At 42.8% G+C, this 22,960-nt stretch overlaps 2 protein-coding genes across 5 annotated transcripts in view; one reads left to right on the top strand and one right to left on the bottom strand.

The window, feature by feature from the left end:
* Strn3 (striatin 3) overlaps positions 1 to 2,686 on the top strand; it is a 101,519-nt gene extending 98,833 nt beyond the window's left edge. For all 4 annotated transcript variants that reach the window (XM_090345342.1, XM_090345341.1, XM_090345343.1 and 1 more), the window contains one exon: positions 6 to 2,686. In XM_090345342.1, coding sequence (XP_090201468.1) covers positions 6 to 175 — 170 coding nt within the window. In that variant the 3' untranslated portion in view covers positions 176 to 2,686. The remainder of the gene's footprint in view (positions 1 to 5) is intronic.
* Positions 2,687 to 3,628: 942 nt separating this feature from the next.
* On the bottom strand, positions 3,629 to 20,203 carry Coch (cochlin). The gene is made up of 11 exons (XM_090345340.1): positions 19,748 to 20,203; positions 19,617 to 19,664; positions 17,272 to 17,428; positions 16,193 to 16,326; positions 15,630 to 15,692; positions 13,761 to 13,805; positions 12,793 to 12,940; positions 10,823 to 10,926; positions 9,773 to 9,999; positions 9,096 to 9,612; positions 3,629 to 6,218 (listed from the first exon to the last, which is right to left on the bottom strand). The coding sequence occupies exons 1-11, from the start codon at positions 19,779 to 19,781 to the stop codon at positions 6,043 to 6,045; spliced, it is 1,653 nt and encodes a 550-aa protein (XP_090201466.1). The 5' UTR covers positions 19,782 to 20,203; the 3' UTR covers positions 3,629 to 6,042.
* Positions 20,204 to 22,960: the final 2,757 nt, after the last annotated feature.

The raw sequence follows: 22,960 nt of genomic DNA, 5'->3' as shown, positions 1-22,960 counted from the left end.
TACAGGCCATGACTGTTCCATTAGGTTATGGAATTTAGACAGCAAGACATGCGTGCAAGAAATAACAGCTCATAGGAAGAAATTGGACGAATCGATTTATGATGTTGCTTTTCATCCGTCGAAAGCATACATTGCCAGTGCAGGAGCTGATGCCCTTGCCAAAGTATTTGTGTGAATCAGCAGAAACACACTTCAAGAGAAAAACTTGGCGTGGGCAGCAAGGGTCTGCATCACTGCCATCACAAAAGAAAGGGTATTGATATAACACTAAATGCGATCAGCCTGGTGAAGGCTGTTTGAGTCAGGTATTAATTGGTAGAAATCACACCATCATGTCAGGCTCATTGATTTAACTGTAATTACTGTATTTTGTGGGACAAAAAGAGAAAGGACTCCAGTATTGTGGCTTGTACTGGACATGAACTGAGCATATGTCTTCTTTTTGGTGTCTTTAAAACAATGTGGAGTCTGATCTTAAAAAAGAAAAAAAGACCTTTTTTTTTGGACTCTGTGTGCTGCCTTAGGGTTAGGAATGTGGTGCTCTGTGGGGGAAGTGAGCTCCGAGAGTAGCTTATTTTCATCTCTAGTGATCTTAAATTTATCAGTTGAATGCCACAGATTCCCTTTTAAACTTATTTTGCTTTAAAAAAGAAAAAGAAAAGAAAGTTTAACTTAAAATATTTTAGCATTAGTTGCACAAAATGTTTGGATAAAATTCTAGTTTTTATAAATCTTTTTATATATTTAGCCTGTCACAGCAGTGCTCAAGATTGTATTGAATTTTTCTGCATTATACAACCCTAAAACACAGAGATCTCACTGACCTGCCACCCGTAACCACTTTCTTTCCTTCTTTTACCTAATACAGCTCAGCTAAGTCCTTCCATAAAGATGTTAAATCATCTTCATCATTACATACATGTCTTCACAAACCAAGGACTATTAAATGTATAAAAATAAAACTGGAGTTTAGTACTCCACGTGAACTCTTTAAAACTAATCTTGGCATCCTATCACTATGTGATATTTTGTACATCTTACTGTATTTACAAGTTTATTTATCAAGGATTATCCATCTTGCTAATGGCCTATTATTTATTTCACTTTTTGTTGGTCTTTATATCCTTTTATTAATGTGCTAAAGGAACCTGTATATCTATTTTGGAACTCTTTGAATAGTCTAAAATAGACTAAAAATGAAATATTTTATAGTTTAAGTTACAAACCAAGGTGTTTCCCCTAAGATGTGTATCTTGGTTTACCATGATTTCAAACCTATCTTGTTTAAAATATTTGGAGTAAAACTTTGTGTTACAGATCGAATACAAAAATAGTTGAATCAAGATACAGAAATTTGCTGTGTTTGGCCTAATTTTCCCCATTTTATTTTTTTAGATGTGCTTATTTTTTTTTTTTGGTGTAAAGATTTTTGTTTGTGTAATGCATGATGATTAAGACAATAAAGTATTTTTTCTAGTCTTCCAAAACCCTTTTCTGATCAGTTTGCAAGTTTTGATGAGTTTTGTAAGGTTTTTGTTTTACAAACTATGAATCAGCAAATTTTTAAGATTGTACCACAAAGCAAACGTACAGCTGTTGAAAAATAATGTATATAAAATGCATATAATAAATATTAAGTTGTGTACCTGTATGTTACTATTGGCCACATCATTTTGTGAATAATAAAGTGCAATACTCTCCATAATTAAACTAGGAAATAGAGATGATTCTTAGTGAGTCTTTCATTTTGATGCTGTTATTTTTGTATTTTATACTGCTTTTGTCCTAAAGAGTGGAACAAGCTTGGGTGCTGATGGCTCACGCCTAGAATTCTAGCTACTCAGGAGGCTGAGAATCACCATTCAAAGATAGCCGGTGCAGGAAAGAGTTGTGAGTCTTACCTTCAATTAACCACCAAACAACCCTACCCCAAAACAAACAAAACAGAAGTGATGAAGCTGTCTCAAAAAGTCAAGCACCATTCTTGAGCTGAAGAGCTCAGCAGTAGCACCACAGCCGACAAATAAGTAAATAAATAAGTAGAACTGTTAAGTATGTCTTTTAAAGTATTTCTCCTTACTTGGGAATTTTGAGAAATCTTCTATTACATGGGCCACTCAAATAATCTTTTTCAATGCAAAGATATATTGGGTGCTGGTAGCTCTCATCTGTAATCCTAGTTTCTTCAGAGGCTGAGATGTGGAGGGTCTTCATTCACAGCCAGCCGAAACAGGAAAGTTTTTGAGATTCTGTCTCCAATAAAAAGCAAGACAGAGTATGGCTCAAATGGTAGAACGCAAGCAAGCAAGCAGTCTTAAATTCAAAACCCCAGTACAACAAAACCCCAGCAACAAGAACAACAATTTTACTTAGAAATCCTATTATTTTTAAATCTGAATTTCATTTAAAGTGATAAATTATGGTGGTATCCTATTTAGCCATACCTGTTTCCATTTAAAAAAAAAAAAGGTTAAGAGAAAAAAAAACTAGCATTTGTTATTTAAAAATTGTCCTTAACTATTGGTATCTTGAAACTTTCTTCAACTAGGTTATTGTTTTTCTTTGGAGGGAATTGTAAATGCAGTTAGAAATGGGTACCAGACAATTTGCATAATTCCCTTTGAATCCCTGCTGCAAAAACTAAAACACCTTCTGTAATTTTGAAGTCTCCATACCAGTTTCAGTTGTTACTGATGAAATACTTGAGACCTCACAAAACTTCTCCATTGTATTTTTTTGGCCAGTTCTGGACCTTTAACTCAGGGCCTGAGCACTGTCCTTGGACTTTTCTCAAGGCTAGAGCTCTACCACTTGAGCCATAGCACCACTAACAACTTTTTTCTATGTATGTGGTACTGAAGAATCAAACGCAAGTCTTTGTGCGTGCTAGGCAAACACTCTACAGTAGGCCAAACTCCTGGCCCTCCATTGTGTTTTGAACTGAATATTGGACTAATGAACAAATCAATGTAAAGGGGCACACTTTCTTTTTTCTATTGTTTCTGGCAGCTACTCTAACCCTTTGCATTACTACTGTGGTTATTATTGCAATGCATAAACACTTACCTCTTTTAGAATGTATTAAAAACTGAGATGGATAAAAATTAGTCTTTTTATTTTTGTATTTTCTTTATAATATTAAACATTTGGAAGAGACTAAAGGGATGTAAAATGAATCTTCATTTTATTTGTGTGCTTCCATTTTTGACTTGTGGAGAACAGCAGATTACTGTTACAGAGGACTTTGTAAGAAGGTTTAATATATAGATCTCTATATATATGTGTATTATATATACACACACACACACCAGCATGTTGAGGGTTTTTTCTTTAGTTTTTAAATTATTCTACATTATACTTGTATTTTTCATCATTTCAAAGTGTTACCTACTAAAAACTAATGTTTACTGCATTAAAAGTTATAAATGAGCTGGGCACAGTGGCTCACGCCTGTAATCCTAGCTACTCAGGAGTCAGAGCTGAGGATCAGGGTTCAAAAGTAGCCTAGGCACAAAAGGACCTGAGACTCTTAACCTCTAGAAAACAGGAAGTGGGCTCAAGGGTAGGGTGGTAGCCTTGAGCTGAAGAGCTCAGGGATAGCACCCAGGCCGAGTTCAAGCCCCATGACTGCCCCCCTCCCCGACACACAAGTTATAAATGTGCTAGCATATTTGAAATTTAGACATGTTACCACTGATTTGTAATACAAACTTCTAAAAATTGTGTTTTAAGTGGGGAATGGTGGCATATGCTGATTTCAACACAAGGTACACAGGCAGGAAAATCTTGAGTTCAGGACCAGTTTGCACTATACTACTCTGTCTTCTGTTAACATTTTATCGTTGTTATTGGGATTTGAACTCAGGGCCTCATACTTGGTAAACAGGTACTTTGCTGCTTGAACTACATACCATTGCCTGTTTTGTTGCTCTTACAGTATGAGTGTTCCTGATAACCTAGGTGCCTCGAAATTTGACTTTTTGTTTTTTTTGTTTTTCCTCTGGTTGTAGGGCTTGAACTCTGAGCCTGGGGGTTGTCCCTGAGCTCTTCAGCTCAGGACTAGTCGTCTACCACTCGAGACATAGTGTCACTTCCAGTTTTCTAGTGGTTAATTGGAGATGTCTCATGATCTTTAGCGCCTAGTCTATCTTTGAACTGTGATCCTCAGATCTCAGCTTTCTGAGTATCTAGGATTACATGCATGAGCTACCGTTGCCCGGTTAAAATTTGACTAAAATTAAACAGCTAATTATTAGAAGCTTGGGTTTTTCTAGTAAGGGGTTGTATTCCTAGGTGAGAATTTTGTGTACTATGTTTTGGGGAGAAAATGAGGGTAAGTTTATCCCTCTCCCTTCCACCCTTCCCTTTTTTAAATTCCAGTTCTGGGTTTGAACTCAAGGCCTGTGCACTCAGCACTTGCCACATTTCTAGGTTGTTGGAGGTTAACAGGAGATAAGAATCTGAGACTTTCATTCCCCATTTGGGGAATGAAACCATTATCCTCAGACCTCAGCCTACTTAGTAGCTAGGATTACAGATGTGAGCCACCAGTTCTTAGCTAACCCAATTTTGATGTTTAAACATTTTGTATTGCATTAACCACTCACACAAAACTTTTGTTTTAAACGGGGAATCGGGATTTTGTCTCCAAGTTACCAAATTTTTATTAATTTTGGAGGTGATTCATGTTCTCATGTATATATTCCTTTCTTTCCTTTCTGAATGATTAGTACAATTGTAAAGACCTAAAAATTTAGTGGACATATTCCAACCAGTTAACACCTCTTTCAGGTCATAATAGCTTCCGATACAACCAGTACTGCTCTGAAGGTAGGGAGGGGAAGGTATGGTTTACAGGTGGATGAGAGGAAGACTTGTTTAGAGAACATGGGAAGAAGAGGCGCTGGTAAGACTTAGGCACATTTCTGATACTCTCATAGTAACAAAACATTGGAGCACGTTCTCAAAAGCATATCATGATTAATCTGAGAGTGTTACATATATTGGCTAAAATTGTACTCGCTTAATAACTGAAAAGCTGGTGGTTCACACTTAATCTGAGAACTGAGGTTCGAAGCTAGCCAGGACAAATCCTGGGAGAGTTTTCTCCAGTTAACCAGCTAAAAGCCAAAAGTGAATCTGTTGGTTAAGAGTGCCAGAAGCTGAGTTCAAGGTTGGGGATTCAGATCCTGGTACCAGTGTACAAAACTAAATCAAAGAAAAAATGTAGTTGATATTACTATATGATTTAAAAATGCAGTCCAAACTAGTCTTCCATTGGTCTTCTATACCATTTCCTAGAGAGGAACACTTGAATGATGAAAGTAAGGCAGCTTAGATTGTTACTAGCAATTTTATTTTTGAATATCCAAACTACAATATTTTTCCTATAATTCTGATACTTGAAATCTCTTTTCAAAGACTTTACTGACTTAACAGTCTGTCCTGAATGAATTTTAGAGTGCAAGCCAATATAACTATGTACATATAAAATTAAGGATATAAATAGAAAAATATCAGGAAATCCTGCTACTTATTAAGTGTTATATTTTCAGTAATAAGTTACTGTGAAAATACACTACAAAAGAAGTTTGGCACAGGATTACTTATCTGTAATAATTCTATTGACTTTTTAAAAAGCATCCACTCTGTTCAGAATATTTATATTTGAACTTTAAAAGCTGTTTAAATTTTTGTTTTCCTTATTAGCCAATAAAGAACGATTAGAGAAAGTATGTTGCTTTTGTCTTAAGTATCAGATTATTTTATTGAGCTATAGTATTTGCATGTTATAATTTTTACAGTTTCAATCCATACCTCTTTCCTGAGTTCCTAAGGGCCATGATTATGAAGTCTCAACCATGTGTTTGAAGTTAGACTAAATTTTAATCCAAAGGTAGTAGCTTTAAATGAATGCATATGTGTTTAAAACAGCTGTTGGCCTTAAAGTATCTGATTCTAGTATACGATATAATAGTATTGTGAGAATGCACTTTATATATTAGATCTCCTTGTATTTTATCAGTTGTTAAAATGCCACCATTATTGTTGAGATTCTAAGAAATCTCTACAAATGCCTCTAATGACATCAGAAACAATTGGTTCTAATCCTGTGAACTCTCTTGTGAAGAAAGCATGTGACTCCTTCGGTTTAGAGGCCATGTCTTTCAGGTCATCCAGAGGTGCCCAAGCCACACCAACAGAGAAGATGGTGATACCTACGGTAGAAGGTATTTTAAAATTAAAAACATACCCAATTTTTATGTACATATATGTTCCATATATATTTTCATTTATAGTACATGGTTGCAGTGAGAACTACTCACTTTTTTTTTTTTTTTTTTTTTGGCCAGTCCTGGTGCTGGAACTCAGAGCCTGAGCACTGTCCTTTTCTGGGCTTTCTCAAGGTTAGCACTCTACCACTTAAGCCATAGCACAACTTCCAACTTTTTCTATGTATGTGGTACCACGAAATTGACCTGGGTCTTCGTGCGTGTTAGGCAAACAGTCTACCACTAGGCCAAACTCCCATTGCCTGCCAGGTAACTTTGAAGAACTAAAGTCCTAAATTGTTAAGTTTTCACAGTCATTGTGAGACCAGTGGCAAACAATTTAGTGATCAGAACCAGAAATCTTGCCTGAGTGTTATTTCCCACCTTAATGGAGTAAGTCATAATCACTGATAGTAGAAAAAGAATACTTAGAAATGAAGTATCCATAATGATGCACTTTGTAAGCTAAGAATGGAAACCCAGTAAAGGGACATTATCAATTAAAGTCCTACAACATTCCAGGGGCTCATGCTGTAGTCCTAGCTGAAAGGTCATGATTTGAAGCCACCTGGGACAGAAAAGATGGGGACCTCATCTCCAATTAACCAGCAAAGTTCCCACCTGGAAGCATGCTCAAATGGTTGAGGGCCAGCTGAGCAAGCAAGTAGAGCAAGAGCTTGAAACCCCAAGTTTAAGCTCTGGTTCTGGCACGAAGCTATACAACAAATAATGGGATGAGAAAGGGTGCCTGCTATCCCTTCAGTTAGACACTATTGGCAGTGTGTCTACTTGTGAATAGTTAGTTTTCAACTGCTGTATTGTCTGAGGAAGTGAGCTAGAACTTGTATCCTGCATTTTGATCTGCAAGTTATATTGGCAAGCTGCCTAGTAGGCAGAAATTGCTAGTCTTTAATAAAAAAAAAAAAACAAAAATGTGATCAATTGAAAAAACTGCCAAGAGATTTTTATCTGTAGAAATAGCTCAGTTTTATTTGGGGCTCTCATGCTCTTGGTCCTCTTTTTGCTCAAGGCAGGCTCTACTACTACAGACGTATCTCTAACGTTTTTTTCTGGTTAAGAAAAGAGAAGACTTGTCTACCATGGCTGGATTTGAACTGCAGTCCTCAGATCTCAGTATTTTGTGTAGTTGGGATTACAGTCACCAGTGCCTACCTGCCTTCTTGAGTTAAAAGACTGTATATATTTTTGGCTAGGGTGTCAGTAGAATTCAATACGAACTGCCAAAAGCATTTAAACTTTCTCCTGCTAGGTGGAATTCTCTTTGAGTGAGGTATACCATGCTCAGAGTTGGAAAGACAATATAAACCAGGTTTAAAGAATGGAAAAAAAAAAAAAAAACCTGGAAACAATTTACCACCACCCAATCCTATAGCTGCCACCATCTCCCATACCCCACCCACCAAATGTCAAAATCATTTTCCTTTCCCCTTGGATTTACAGATTAGCTCAGGCTCAATTGGCCCTAAAATTTAACAAAAACAAGAACACAAGTCATGACCTAGTCCTAAAAATCTCATTTTCTGGCATTCCTGATTTTCATTTTGCTATTATTGAAGGATTATTTCCATCAGATTTTTGCAGTGTGGTTCCCCTTCTGAAACTAACTACAAGGAAAATAAACAGTTGACGTTAGCCTAAGCACAGACCTGCTCACCCTGAGTTAGGTAAGCTAAGTGACAAGTGGCAGTAGACTACAGTAGATATTCACCACAGATTAGTACTGGTGTATAAAAAATATTTTTGTAAAACTGCAGGTAATCAGTTCTCGTTCCTACTTAAAGAAAGCATTTCACTAGCATTTATAGGAGTTGGTAATGTACATTGAAAAAAAGCCTGTGGCTAGAAAGGAAAAGGGGAATTGGGAATTCAATTGGAGGTAAAAGGAGTACACAAGAGTGAGGTCCCCTGCCAAGCCCCTCAGTTATACCCCACAGGGGAAGCTTAGACATTGAATGGCTTGTTGGATCTCACCAACACATTATGCTAATGTTTTCAGACCTTTTCCAAAAGTAATACTAAGATTGAGAGTAGAGGCCAGGAAGGAACCTGTCTTATACCTTGTAAAATTCCAGAATTTCATCTCAAGAAGGAAAAGTAAAAAGTAAAAATTCTTTCCTAAGAAAGAATTTAAGATAGGATTCAACTCTAGTGAAGAGCTTGCCATCTATTAAAGCTCATGCCAAGCCGGGCGCAGTGGCTCACGTTACTCAGGAGGCTGAGCTCTGAGGATCAAGGTTCAAAGCCAGCACAAAAGGACCTGAGACTCCAATTAACCTCTAGAAAATGGGAAGTGGAGCCTGACTCAAGAGTAGGGTGGTAGCCTTGAGCTAAAGAGCTCAGGGATAGTGCCCAGACTGAGTTCAAGCCTCATGACCCACAAACCCCTCCACCCCCCAAAAAAACCCACCTCATGCCAGTCTGAAAACTTAACTGTGGTAAATCAATGGCAGGCTAGGCTTAACCTAGTCATTTGGGGAGGTATTCCAAGTTTAAGTCACCTATGAGCACCTGTGACTTAAGTCCTGAAGACGTTGAGTCTCTCTACCACCTAGAGGTTAGGCTCTCAAGCCAGGTACCTGGGTTTGAATCCTTGCTTCGTCCAGTTGTAATTCATCCTGGGCAAGTCTGTCTCTGTAGACTGAGATTAGCAGGGGTGCTCTGACAGTTAAATCAGCTAATACTGGGGGAAGCTCACAGCAGTTGCCTGTGACACTTCAAGTGTTTTGTTCCATATTACGGTTGAATGACTCCTCAAATTTGTGAGCCCTCTTCATACCTACTACCAAAGGTCAAGAGCCTTACCTGCATCATGGGCGGCGGCAGCAGGACCTCGTACATCATCATAGGACTGCCCGTCTGTGACAATTACCAGGAAGTTCTTGTTGGGGCTACCCCTCATGGGACCAAACACGTTTCGAACAGTGAAGGAAATGGCATCGCCAGTAGCTGTCCCACCACTCATGTAGGGAATGCTCCTGATCACAGCGAGGATGTTTTCTTTGGTGCTATAGTCAGTGAAAGTGAATTCTGTGCGTTGATCATAAGTGAACTGTACAGCAGCTATCTTGGCCCCGATGTCTGAGATCTCAAAAGACTTAGCTATGTTGGAAATGAATTCAAGCATGAGGCGAAAATTGCTGTCTCCCACGCTGCTGGAGCCATCGATCAGGAAGGCGATGTTCACGGAGTTGTAACATGTCTTGCTACACATCATTTGCTCATGACTGCAGAGCTTCTGGACTAGAGGCTTTACATATTTGGTGGTGCCAAACCAGTTGGGCATGTGGTAAGAGAAGAAGCCATTATTCCTACAAACTGCCTAATGGGGGAGACACAGAAAAGAACAGAAGGATCAAAAGTGGCTCCAGATTTGTAAACATTTACGTCTTGAATGTTCACAGGTAATCATGATGTTACACTTAGAGGCTCAAAACCAAATCACCACTACCCATTGTAACAGATGTGTCTTACCACCTTACCTTGTCCACAAATGCCACATCCTGAACCATCCCCAGTTCTTCAGGAATTGGCTTGGCCACAGAAACGATAAATACGTTGACGCCAAATTCTCTGGCCACAATGCCTGCTTCCTCGATGTCATCAGAAGGCCAGCCATCAATGAACACTACCACCACTTTGGGGATACCTTTTCTGACGCCAGTGTCTGCTGTGAAGAATTTCTGAGCAGTATGTTTCAAAGCTTTTCCTGGTGTTGAGAAAGAAGCAAATTTGAGTAGCAGTTTACCCCTAACTCAAGTGACATGTTTCCCAGTGACAACTTGATGCCACTAAGTTTAAGAACTGAACTTATATGGAATTCGGTTCTATAACTGATCCCTCTGATAGGGAAAGATTAATTATTCTTCTAGGCCTATTTTTTTTGTCATCACAACCCACATTCTTCCCCCTCCACCATGCAAAGCCTCCGATTTCCTTACTTCCCATTCATCATCAGTCAAAATCACAAAACTTGACTCCTACTCTCATGGTGTGCTCTTGCCCCCTTGTGACAAATGAGTTCCTCTCAAGGAACAAGGAATTTCCTCAGAGGGTCCCTTGTTCTACTCTGCCTCATCTGCATTTGTTGCACAAGTCTATTGATTTCTGATTATGACCAGATAACTTCTCTATAATGATGACTGACCTATTCAGTATAAGGATTATAAAAATCACAATGCTTGGCTGGACATGGTGGCTCATGTCTAGCTACTTAGGAGGCTGAGATCCAAAGGCAGAAAAGGATATATAACTTCCAAAATAACCAGCAAAGAACTAGGCTGGAGGCATGGCTTTAAGTGGTAGCAGGCCAGCTTAGTACTGGCAAAGGAAAAAAAAAAACCTTTGTAGATATTTTAAATACATAAAAACTACGAACCTATTGGTATTTTCCATTATGTATCTCAGGTGATCAAATGAGGATCAAACCAAAAGTGTCATGCCATCTGTTTACATAAAATAGCACAATACTGTTCTGCATGTCTGATCACTTCGTAACCCTGGCTAGAACACCCCAGGGGCAGTCTACTTGCCTGTATTGGAATTACCTCCTCTGAAACCTACTTCTTTTATGGCAAACAGAACATCTTTGGCTGATGTAAAGTTTTTCAAGTAAAATTCTATTTTGGGATGTTCACTGTGATGAAAGAAAGAAAACAGTTAAAGTTAACTAGAGAATATCAGAAAAGCAAAATAAAGAAGCAACATTAGATGGCTTAAAACTAATTATAAATGCTGGCATTCCAGGTGCACCACAGCCACAGCTGACTCTCATTGAGATGCTTTTGAGGAATGAGTAAACATTTTATTTCTGCATATCCAATGGCAGAAACACTGGGTACCCAAATCAGATTTTTCATGGAAAACCTTATCACTTTCATGGTTACTTTTCAACTATCAATGGTCTTTATTATACTTAGGCTTTGCATCTTTCATAATACAAGGATTGTTTTGTTCTTTTCCTACATGTGCGCATGGTTTATTTTAATGTTCTTCCTTAAGTAGAAAATAAATGTTTATAAGAAGCTATAAATAGTGCATGCAATGTAGCTTCCATCTTTTCTGGGGGTAAACTAGTCCCTCAAAAATATATGAAGTGGCTGGCTGTTTGGCCTAGTGGTAGAGTGAATGATTAGCATGCACAGAGACCAGGATTTGATTCCTTGATACCACATACTAAGCCAGCCTGGACAAGTCTGTGAGACTTTTAACGCCAAATAACCATAAAAAAAAAAAAACCCAAAACAACCACAATGTGGAAAGCCTGCTGAGTTGGCTCACGCCTGTAATCCTAGCTACTCAGGAGGCTGAGATCTCAGGATCAGGGTTCAAAGCCAGCCTGGGCACTAAAGTCCATGAGACTCTTACCTCCAATTAACCACCAGAAAAGTGGAAGTGGTGCTATGGCTCAAGGGTAGAGCATTAGCCTTGAGCTGAAGAGCTCAGTGACAGTGTCCAATACAGAGTTCAAGTCCCACGACTGACAAAAAAAGTGGAGGTATGGTTCCAGTGGTAGAGTGCCCCAGCAGTGGCAAAAGAAAAAAAAAACATACTAAGGGTAAAAAACCGGGACCCAAGACATTTTTTATGTTTCAGCTTTTAAAAAAGAAATGCATATATACAACATACAAAATTTTTCATAAAGTATTGAAAAAAAACTGTATATGAAGATCTCCTGGGGGACATGGTTTGAAAAGTTTCATTCTTTATATGTTTTTCAGTCTTCCTATAGTGAGCCCATTATGATTCTAAAAGCTATCAGTAAATGTTATTTTTTTTATTGTCGGGATAGTGTATAGAGGGGGTTACAGTTACATTCATCAAGTAGTAGGTGCATTAGTTCTTGCACATTGATACCCCTTTCTCATGTTTTTGTCTCCGTTTTCCTCTCCCCAACTCCTCCCAATCATCTTGTTTTCCCCCTTTAAATACACAAACATAGGTACAATATACCAGGTAACAGTCAGATACAGTAAATGTTATTTTTAAATGAATGAAGTAGAAAGGTTATGCTTACATGTCTTTAACAAAGAAAATATAGAAAGACCCGAAACAATAAATGGAAGAAAGGAGGCTGGAGTCCTGGTGGCACACTGTCTAGAAAGAGTGAAGCTCTGAGTTCAAACCTAACTGGCAAAAGACCACCACCAAGCAGACTAGTAAAGAAATGGCAGCTGATGAGAGAGGAGCAGACATCTCATTGCTGCTTCCTTTGGAATAGGAGCATTGCAAACTGAGCAAGACAGCATGCCATTCGTATCTTTTTATTCCAAAAATGAGGCACCGGGCCTACTCAGATTGCCCAGGCAGTCCTTTTTTTATTATTTTTGGAGACGCTGTGGATGAAACCCAGGGACTCTGTAGAGGCAGTCAGTCTTAAATCCTGAATTTATAGTTTGGGAGTCCAGAATTAATGTTTATATTGAACCACAATGAACGAACCAGATGGATTAAGTTACCATTCAAGGTTATCCGTCACCTCCCATTGAAACGAAATTAGTACCTGGCTTGCACAAGGCCAACGTGTGGTCCTTCGGTTCCAATTCCCAACATGAGAGCCACTTTTCCGACAAAGTTCTTCTGTAAATTAAAGCGGCGCTGCCCAATATTAAAGCTTCCATCAATCAGAAATGCAATGTCTGCCTTACAGTCTGTGAATATCCAAGCAAGTCCTTTGTTAGCAATGTGTAGAAGGCAGAGGTGAAGAGGGTGTGTGTGTGTGTGTATAATCTTAGAAATAGCATCTGTATTATATATACATGTATGCACCCATAAATATGAAAATAGCATAATGCAACCTATTATAAAGAGCTTTGTGGTAAGTGGCTCATTCTTATATCCTAGCTACTCGGGGGTGGGGATGGGGTGGCTGAGATCTGAGGATCATGGTTTGAAGTCAGCCTGGGCAGGAAATTCCATGAGACTCTCCAATTAACAACCAGAAAGCAAGAAGTAGCGCTGTGGCTCAAATGGTAGTGTCCTAGCCTTGAGCACAAAAAGCTAAGAAACAACATCCAGGGACTGAGTTCAAGCACTAGGACCCGCAAAAAAATGGGGGAGGAAGGACTTAGGGGTTAAAAAAGATGTAGAGGAGGTAAATGTGATCTAAGTATTTATATATATTATAAAAGTATATTAAAACACATGTATGTAAATACCAGAGTGAAACCCTTTTTTATATAACTAATTTATGCTTAAAAAGAAAATAGCTGGGCACTAGTGGCTCACACTTGTAATCCTAGCTACGGAGGAGGCCAAGATCTGAAGACAGACTGTGGTTCGAAGCCAGTCCCAGGCAGAAAAGTTACCATGAGACTTTTATCTGGAAGTGGCGCAGTAGCTCAAAGTGGTAGAGCACTAACCTTGTGCATAGGAGCTCAGGGACAGCTCCCAAACCCTAATGTGAAGCCCCATAACTGGGAAATTAAAAAGAAAAAACAAAAGGAGGCAGAGGACATGCCATGGTCTTACCTTTATTGCCACTTTTCTTTTCTGGTGTTTTCTTTAGTCGTTTACCTGAAGCAAAGGAAGCACTTAACATGGGCAATAGAATAAAACATGTATAGCAAGAGAAAGCTCATGGAGAGCTATTCTTGGAAAGACTCTCTCTCCCCTCCCTCCCATCCTGGAGCCAGGACCTTGTCTGCTCTGCTGCAGTGTTACCATTTTAGCCATGCATCTAGCCTGACTTCTTGCTAGTTGCTTTTAGAGGAGACTAGTAATGTTTTCTTGACTATGCTGACTTTGAATCATGACATTCCATTTCTCAGCCTCCAGAGTAGGTAGGGTTACTCTGTGTGTGTGTTTATGAGCATGAGCCATCAGAGCCTGGCTGAAAAGAAAAAGTCATTTTTTTTCAGGACTAAGACTTGAACTCAGACTTTTGTACTTGCTTAGAAAAAAGCATCCTACCACTTGAACCATACCCTCAGCCACTGAAAAAATGACTTCCTCGACTTCCTCCTCCTCCTCCTCTTCTTCCTTCTCCTCTTTCTACCCCATGACTGGGGCTTAAACTCAACCTTCATCTTCTCAATTTGTGTTTATTGCTTATGGTGGGTGCTCTACTACTTGAACCATGTCTGGCCTTTTGTTGGTCAATTGGTGATAAGAGTCTCACGAAAAGCCGGAAATGGTGCTGAAGCTCAAGTGGTAGAGCTCCAGCCTTGAGAAAGTCCAAGGACAGTGCTCAGGCCCTGAGCTCAAGCCCAGGACTGGCAAAAAAAAAAAAAAAAAAAAGTCTCATGGACCTTCCTGCCTAGGCTGCCTTCAAATCTCTATCCTCATATCTCAGACTCCTAAGAAGATTATAGATGTGAGCCAATGGCACCCAGCTGAAAAGATTTCTTAATACAATTTATTATTATTATTATTATTATTAAAAGACTTTTTAATAGTGTACTCAGCTGAGCACCAGTGGCTCATGTCTGCAATCTTAGCTACTCAGGAAACTGAGATTTGAGGATTTTTGTTTAAAGCCAGCCCAGGTGGGAAAGTCTGTGATACATTTAAAAAAAATGTTAATTAATATGTTTCTATGACATACAAACCCTTAGCCTAATTTTGATTAAGTTCTAAATACTAAGTCCCAGTGATTGTAAATAGAGATTCCCTCCTTGAACACTTGTTTGTTAAACTTGTCATTTAAAATATGACGTAAAAATCAAAATTAATAAATTCTCTAATAAAAAAAAATAGTCTAAAAAAAATGTGGTGCTGTGGGCCAGGAGTTTGGCCTAGTGGTTAAAGTGCTTGCCTAGCATGCATGAAGACCCGGGTTCCATTCCTCAGTACCACATATAGAAAAAAGCCAGAAGTGGTGCTGAGGCTCAAGTGGTAGAGCTCTAGCCTTGAGAAAATCCAAGGACAGTGCTCAGGCCCTGAGCTCAAGCCCAGGACTGGCAAAAAAAAAAAAAAAAGAAAAATGTGGTGCTGTGTCTCAAGTGGTAGAGCACTAAGCCTTGAGGAAAGCCCAATGACAGTGCTCAGGTCCTGAGTTCAAGCCAAGATGGCAAATAAAAAAATAGTTGAAAGGAAAAGTTGTATGAACAACACATGTATGTTGGGCCCCAGTGGCTCACACCTGAATCTTATCTACCCAGGAGGCTGAGATCTGAGGATCAAGGTTAGAAGCCAGCAAGGGTAGCAAAGCCCATGACATTCTCACATCTAATTAATCAGCAAAAAGCCAGAAATAGAAGTACGGATCAAGTGGTAGAACACCAGCCACATCCAGGTTCTGAGTTCAAGCCTCAGTACTGGTACACAAAAAAAACCATGCAATATACATAGAACTTCCAAATACTGTTCCAGGAAACCATAATGTTCCATGCTTTATACCTGTGGGTGGATGTGCTGTGGACACCGACCTTCCTGTTGCTTCCTGGGTACTACTTTTGCCTTCTGTTAAAAAAAAGAGAAAGTATTGTTTTTCCCTTTCCTATGTCTGCAAAGCCTTATGAATCTAATTTGCAATCCCACAGGATACTATAGAAATTGCAGGTATAAACATCACGTGGCCTGTTCATTTTAGAGAACCAAAATAAATTCTTTTGCATTCTATATGAAAGGATCACCAACATGGAATTCATTGGTCTTATAGTTTAGCACGACTTGGGTCAAATACCTGGGCATTTGGACTGCAGACAAGTTCAAGCTCCTAATTCCATTGTCTGGCAGCCAGTTCTTTCCCCCATCTACCTCACACTGGGCTTGAGCTGTACCTGCCCCACTCTACCCTCCTCAGTCTGTATCATACAGGGCAATGTTTGACCATGGATTTTTCTAGCAAAATCAAAGAAGCTTGGCTAAGAAGAGTAGAAAATATTTGGTGGGGTGGGGGAGGACCTAGGAGCTGGGCAGCAGTGTTTATACACATGTGGGAACAATGCAATTGTACCTACTGGTCACTGTAAAGGAAGCAGACCACCTGGAGAGTGCCTGCGACCGGATGCCATTGGCTTCTACTGCGGAGTAGTTCTCTCGTCCAGGGAGGCTGTAGACTCGCACTGGTCCCCCCGAGAAGCTAATTGCTCCCCTGCAGCACAAGAATAGCAGCTGAGACACCAGCCCCACTTTTCCTGGGCAACTGGCTGATTCAGAATGCCATGTTGCAACTATTTCTCTGATTAATCAAGAAAATAGCTCAGCAGGGAAGTCAAAGAATGCTTGCTGCCAGCCTTTTCGAAATCTGCTTACGCAGGAACAAAACATGCCTAGGGAAATGGTTTTGTACAGTCAAACTTCTCAAGTATTGATAAGACTACACTTGCAGTATTCTGTTCCCTACAGCTCAAAGATTCAGAGCTAATAAAGGGTGACAGACGATTCTTCCCAAGTAACTTAACCACATGCCCTTGGACTACCTTTGTGTATTGAGGGTGGGGAGAGGGTACTGGGGCTCAAGCTCAGGGCTCTACACTTCAGCTGCATTACCAGTTTGGTGGCTCCAATTTGGAGATAAGGGTCTCATGGACTTTCCAAGCTGGCTGCAAACTGTGATCCTCAGATCTGAGCCTCCTGAGTAGCTAGGATTACAAGCATGAGCCACCAGGGCCAGACTTTTTCCCCTTGTCTTTTGTAAACATCACTGTGGCTCTTCTACTGCAGAATCCCAATAGTGGTTTTGGGCAAAGTACTTGACAATTATAGCTCAGTTTCCTCATCTATTAACAGAAGAAACTGTGCTTACCTTAAGAGTCTGCTGAAAGTTAAAAAATAGCTGGCACATAGTAAAAAACCTCATATGATTAGGAATCATGATTAGAAAGCAGGGGACTCGACCTATCAAATAATGTCATTTCCCTTTTATCAGAAATCTCCCCTTTATATATTTGATATTTCAAAGATACTTAGAAATACTTTAAAAACAGACTCATCTTTGATTAAAATGGCAACAAAAGGAAAGCAAGGAGGAAGAGAAGGCAGATGGAAAAGGAAATAATGAAGCTGGCATGTCTCCCCACCTGGTGTCTGTTCTTACCTGTGGATGGCAGCCCCACATATGCTGGACACAGAGGCATAAACTATGTTCCCAAACACAGAAAATTCCTCGGGAGGGCAACCCCCAGGACAGAGAACGTCCGCCTTCTCCTTCCTGAGGTCCAGGCCTCTGGTAAAGCATGTAACAGCAATGGGTGCTGGAGAGGAAGGAGGAAGTGTAATCAGCACTCTTAAGATGCTTAAGGAAGTAGGGCAGAGAAAGTCCATGAGTCTGGAGTTTCACACCTCCCTCCCTAGTGTGCACCCTGCTAGAAGGAAAATTGATTTTTCCATACCATTCTGGATGGCATTCCAATCTAATCTAGCTCTGGTCATGATAGAAACCTAATGTGATTGCCTTCTGTTTTCAATCAGTTTGAAAATTGATCTTAACTAGAAAATCACATGATTCACTGAACATATATTTATTTTAGGAAAATAAATTCCGATAAAACTGTGAACATAGTACCTGAAACAGAATCTTTGGGAGGCCATTTTTGTAGAAGAAAAATCTCTCAAAGCTATCCTTTCTTTGGGTATGGTGACTCACCTGTAATCCTGGCTACTCAGAAGACTGAGAGCCGAGGATTGCGGTTCAAAGACAGCCCGGCACTAAGTCTGTAAAACTTATCTCCAATCAACCACCAGAAAATAGGAAGTAGTTCAAGGGGTAGGGCGGTAACCTTGAGCTGAAGAATTCAGGGACAGAGCCTAGGCCCAGAGTTCAAGTCACACAACCAATCAAAAAACAGTAACAACAACAAAAAAACAAACCTATCCTTCTTTATCACAAACTCATGTAGCCTAGTTACTTGACAAAGGCAGGCAATGAAAAGCTGGGTGCTGATGGCTCATGCCTGTACTCAGGAGCAGTTTGAAGTCAGCCTAAGGAGGAAATGTCTGTGAGACTCTTATCTCCAACTAATCATCCAAAAGATAGAAATGGAGGTGTGATTTACGTGGTGGACTATAGGATGGTGCCCAGGCCCTGAGTTCAAGCCCCAACTATGGCACAAAAGTAAATAAATCAAATGTTTGCATAAACCAATCAGTAAAAGGGTACACAGATTCATGGAAGGTTATTTAGTTTAATAACTTTACAGATGAGGAAAACTAAAGGCATAGAATTAGTTTGCCCAAGGGGCATTCTAAAAAGAGCAAGACGGCGAAGTTAATACCACCAGAATAAAGCAGTTGTTTTTGCCCAGATTTATCCTAAGAGATCTATCAGGTAGACAGTGTTGGCTCATTTTCAGAAAGTACTTGTCAAAGCCCAGAACCGGTGGCTCACCCCTGTAATCCTAGAAGACTGAGATCTGAAGATCAAGGTTCAAAGCCAGTCCAGAACAGGAAATTCTGTGAGGATCTTATCTCCAATTCCATCAGAAAACCAGAATTGGAGCTGTGGCTCCAAGTGGTAGAGGGCTAGCCTTGAGCAAAAAGCTCAGGGATGGTGCCCAGGCCTTGAGTTCAAGCCCCAAGACCAACCAAAAACAACAAGCAAGCAAGCACTTTTCAGTCTGCTCAGATTTTACAGTCAGGTGGACTGTGTAAAAACTGTCAGAATTTTTCTTCTTTTTTTTTTTAATTACAAAAAATGCTGGGAAGGCACAAACCCTTGGTAACGTGTAAGACAAACTGTAACATTAAGACAAACTGTTAATCAATTTACTGTTGAAAGTCAACCAAATCGACATCGTTAAATACCATTTCCCCAACACAGGAAACCCTTTCCTGTGTTCTGGCCTGAGCTCCACTCGGACTGGGCAGGCGCGGGGAAGGGAGGGTGCCCGGCCCACCGCCCCCACGCCAGCCCCATCCCGAAGCCCAATCTCTCCCTGCTGGTGTGGCCCAGCCACAGGCAACCTCATTTCTCCTTCCAAAGCAAGAACAGCTTTCACACAACACCTGGAGCCTCGCGCCCATCCTCAGACACGTGCCACAAACTCTTTAGACTTTTCTGGCTAAGGGGTGAAACCCCAAATGGTGCTTTTTAAAAAGAGGCGACGCCTCGGCGACTGCCCAGGGGCTCACGCAGGGTGTGACCTCGGTGGTCCGCAGCTGCGCTCTCCCCGGCCCGGGACCAAGTGCGCCCCGCGGGCGGTGCGATGCGGTGCGCTCGGGGTGCCCGCGCTCGGGGCAGGTCTCGGGGTCCGCGGCGAGGCAGGGGGACCTCGGGACAGGACCGCTGCGGCGGGAAGAGCCCCTACCCCCATCGGACCCGCCCCGGGTCGGGGTGAAAGTGGGCGCGCCAAACAACGTGCCAACCTTGGCTCTCCGGGCCTCTATCCGAACCCCGCTTCCACCCCTGCCCGCCCCACCCCGAGCCCAGCGCCCGCAACTCACCGGGTCCTTGGCTGTCCGCGGGCGCCGGCAGCAGCAGCCCCCAGACACCTGCGGAGAGAGGAGAGCGCGAGCGCTGGCTGCCGCCCGGGCCCTGCACGCCGGGGCGGGGCGGGGCGGGGGCGCGTACCCACCGAGCCAGAGCAGCGGGGTCCACAGCGCAGCCATGGTGGTCAAGGCGGATCCGACCTGGGGGAGAGCAAGGCTGAGAGGGGAAGGCTCCGAGTGGGGCCGTCCGGGGCCCCGCGCCAGGCGCCCGCCCGCCCGCAGGCTTCTTGGAGTTCCCGCACCCCGGGAGCCTAGGGGGTCGCCCCGGGAGGGAAGAGACCGACGCCCCGCTGCTCCGATGGGGCCAGCGCCCCACAGGATCGAGCGAAACCCGCAAGCCAAATGTAAGCTGGGACCTGGGCTGACGGTGGGGGAGCGGGGCGCCGATGGAAAGACAGACAGACGGAAGGACGGACCCACGGACCGACCCCGCAGGCAGGCAGGCTGACGGGCAGCTACCGAGGAGAGACCGTGGCACGCGGGCGTCTGGACCCCGCACGCCCGCGCCGACAGGCCCGGGTGCTGCACCTGCGTGGGATCCGCCCCGCTACGCCCGAGTGCGGAAAGCGGGGCTCCCGCGGCCGCTATAAAAGCTGGGCGGTGCGCATGAGCACTGTGCGGTGAGCGCGCGGGCGGGGGCCGGGAGCGGGTCCCGGGGGGCCAGGCGGGGGCCCCGCAGCCCCACCCTCCCCACCCCCGCGGGCCCCTGGTGAGGCGGGCGCGCAGGCGCCTTCCCCCCGTCGCGCGAGGCTGCCCCCCCACCACGACGCGGCGTCCGGGCGTCCCTGGACCCCGAGGGTGGGACGTGCGCCTGGCGGGGAAGGGGGGGCGGGGGGACGCGTCCGCCGGGACCCGAGCCCCGCCGGGGTGCGCGGGCGGCCGGGTTACCGGTGCCGCGCCCTCGCCCGCCCTCCCTGCGCGGGGGAGGGAGGGTCTCCGCGTACCCAACCCGGGCTGGGGACCCCAGCGCCGGCCCCCGACGGCGGCGGGAGCAGCGCACCGGGGCGCAGCGGCCGGAGAACCCCACTTCCCAGCCTGGAGCTCTGGAGAAGGACTTTCCCAAGTGACACCAGCCCGGCTTTGGCCCTGGTGCTTAGGGCGCCGGGCCTGCAGGCTCCTGGAGTTGAAGCGCACAAGCCGGAGAGAGGCCTCCCGAGTGACACTCTCCCACCCTCTTCTTTTCTAGGTCAGGGAAGATGGAACCTGGAGTCTAGGATGGGGCCATGTGCGCTCCTTGCACCGCACACTTGGAGTCCAGTCCCCTTCCGGAGATGGCCGTGGAGGAGGAGGAGAAGTGGCACACACACGACCTGCGTGGTCACATGCACATGGCAGACTCGGGCAGCCACTGCCTTGTTTTCCTGGTACGGTATCTTTCCTTTTCCCCAATCTATGGTTATACATCACTTCACAGAGGCGTACACCCCCAAACCCAGTATTGGAACATTTCCATGGCGGCTTCTGGTCATTGGCGGTCGTCTTGTGCCTCATCGTCAGCCTAGGCTGCCAGTTCTTTTTTTTCCCTGGTAGATTTAGTTTCCTTAAATAAATGAAATTCACTGTGTGACCTCATGCACTGGAATGCGGTACTGCAGGACAGCGTGTCTTTAGCACTTAGTTTCACACATTTTATCTTATTTTGTGCCAGGACTGGGTCTTGAACTCGGGGCCTGCATGTTGTCCCTTAGCTTTTCCACGCAAGGCTGGCTCTGTACTGCTTGAGCCACAGCTCTGCTCTTGTCTTTTTGGTGGTTAATTGAAGAGTCTCATGGACTTTCCTGCCCTGGCTGGCTTCAAACCTCAATCCTCACATCTCAGCCCACTGAGTAGCTAGATTTATAGACATGAGCCGTCCATGCTCTCCAGATCATTATATATTTGAAGTCAATATAATGTAGAAGTCAAATAATATTTAATTCTAATTCTACAATCCTCATCTGGCAACTCACTATGTAAGTTGTCCTCTGGAAAAAAAGGGACAAAACAGCATTGTGGGCTAGGAAAATTGTGGTGCTTCTTTTCATGGCTGTTTTTTTTTTTTTGCCCATCCTGGGCTTACACTCAGGGCCTGAGCTCAGTCCTTGGACTTTCTCAAGGCTAGAGCTCTACCACTTGAGCCCACCGCACCATTTCTGGCTTTTTTCTATGTATGTGGTTCCAAGGAATTGAACCTGGGACTTCGTGCATGCTAGGCAAGCACTCTACCACTAGGCCAAATTCCTGGCCCTTCATGGCTGTTTTAAAACCCTTAAATGGTAGAGAGTTAGTACTCTTATAAACCCACTAATATGGCCACCACTCCTGATATTTTCCTTGGGAGAAAATTCAAGCCTCAGGGCCATTAAAGCTGTCTTTCTAGCTACTGTTTATTGAGTGTCCTTGATAGGGTTGGATAGCTCCCCCAATTAGGCTGGGTAAATTGTCATGATGCCATATAATTAGGAAGAGTTCATGGACTGGAAAAACATTGCCACTCCATAGCTCAGCAGGCTGGTCCCAAACAGCCAAAGGGGTACATGCTATTCAGAACCCAGCAGGGCACAAGCAACCTCCTGTGATGTAATTTCACTGAGTGATTTGGCCCTTGTCAAAACTATGCAGCTATTTCCATGATAGACCCAAAGTCTGTAACTATGAAAAAAAAATAAAGGAAATAGCTCATTGAGTTTCATGGTTGTTTACCCAGAGACATTTTAATTATTTTGTTTTGAAACATTTAAGAGAAGTCTCTTATTTTTTTCTGTTGGAGTGGCCAATCCAGGAGAGTTGGGGGGGTGGTTAAGAATGAAGTTTGTTTTTCTCTTCTAGTTTGTAGTTTATGCTTACCATAAGCATATCAAGAAGAGTATCTATGGCCAGGCACTGGTGGCTCATGCCTGTAATCCTAACTACTCGGAAGGCTGAGATTCAAGGATTGTAGTTTGAAACCAAACAAACCCGAGACTCTCTTATCTCCAGTTAACTATCAAAAAGCCAGAAGTGGAGCTGTAGCTTAAATGACAGAATGCTAGCCTTGAATATTAAAGTTCAGAGACAACACCTTGGCCCTGAGTTCAAGCCCCAGGACCAGTACATACACACACACAGAATATCTGAATTTAAGAGATGATTGGTGCTAGCTGGAGAGGTGAGGAAAGTACCTGGGTACCTTTGATGGATTGAGACAAATTGTTAAGATTATGGCGTTAAACTTCATGTAGGTGACTTTTCATCCAATTGAAGTCCTAGGATTCTTTTTTATCTTATCCTGCTCTGAGGAAGAGAATTTGATATACAAAATTTGGACTACTTTTGAGGCA

This window comes from Megascapheus bottae, chromosome 14, assembly GCF_031878675.1.
Source record: "Megascapheus bottae isolate mThoBot1 chromosome 14, mThoBot2.hap1, whole genome shotgun sequence".
Classification (NCBI taxonomy): domain Eukaryota; kingdom Metazoa; phylum Chordata; class Mammalia; order Rodentia; family Geomyidae; genus Megascapheus; species Megascapheus bottae.
This window is presented reverse-complemented; position numbering and strand designations above follow the sequence as displayed.

Bases quoted from the DNA above. Each gene is read 5' to 3' on its own strand.
- Coch (XM_090345340.1), bottom strand. From the start codon at position 19,781: ATGGCTGCGCTGTGGACCCCGCTGCTCTGGCTCG. The intron at 12,941-13,760 runs GTAAGACCATGG...GGATATTCACAG, and splicing joins AAAGAAAAGTGGCAATAAAG to ACTGTAAGGCAGACATTGCA. The intron at 10,927-12,792 runs GTACTAATTTCG...CTTTCATCACAG, and splicing joins GTTGGCCTTGTGCAAGCCAG to TGAACATCCCAAAATAGAAT.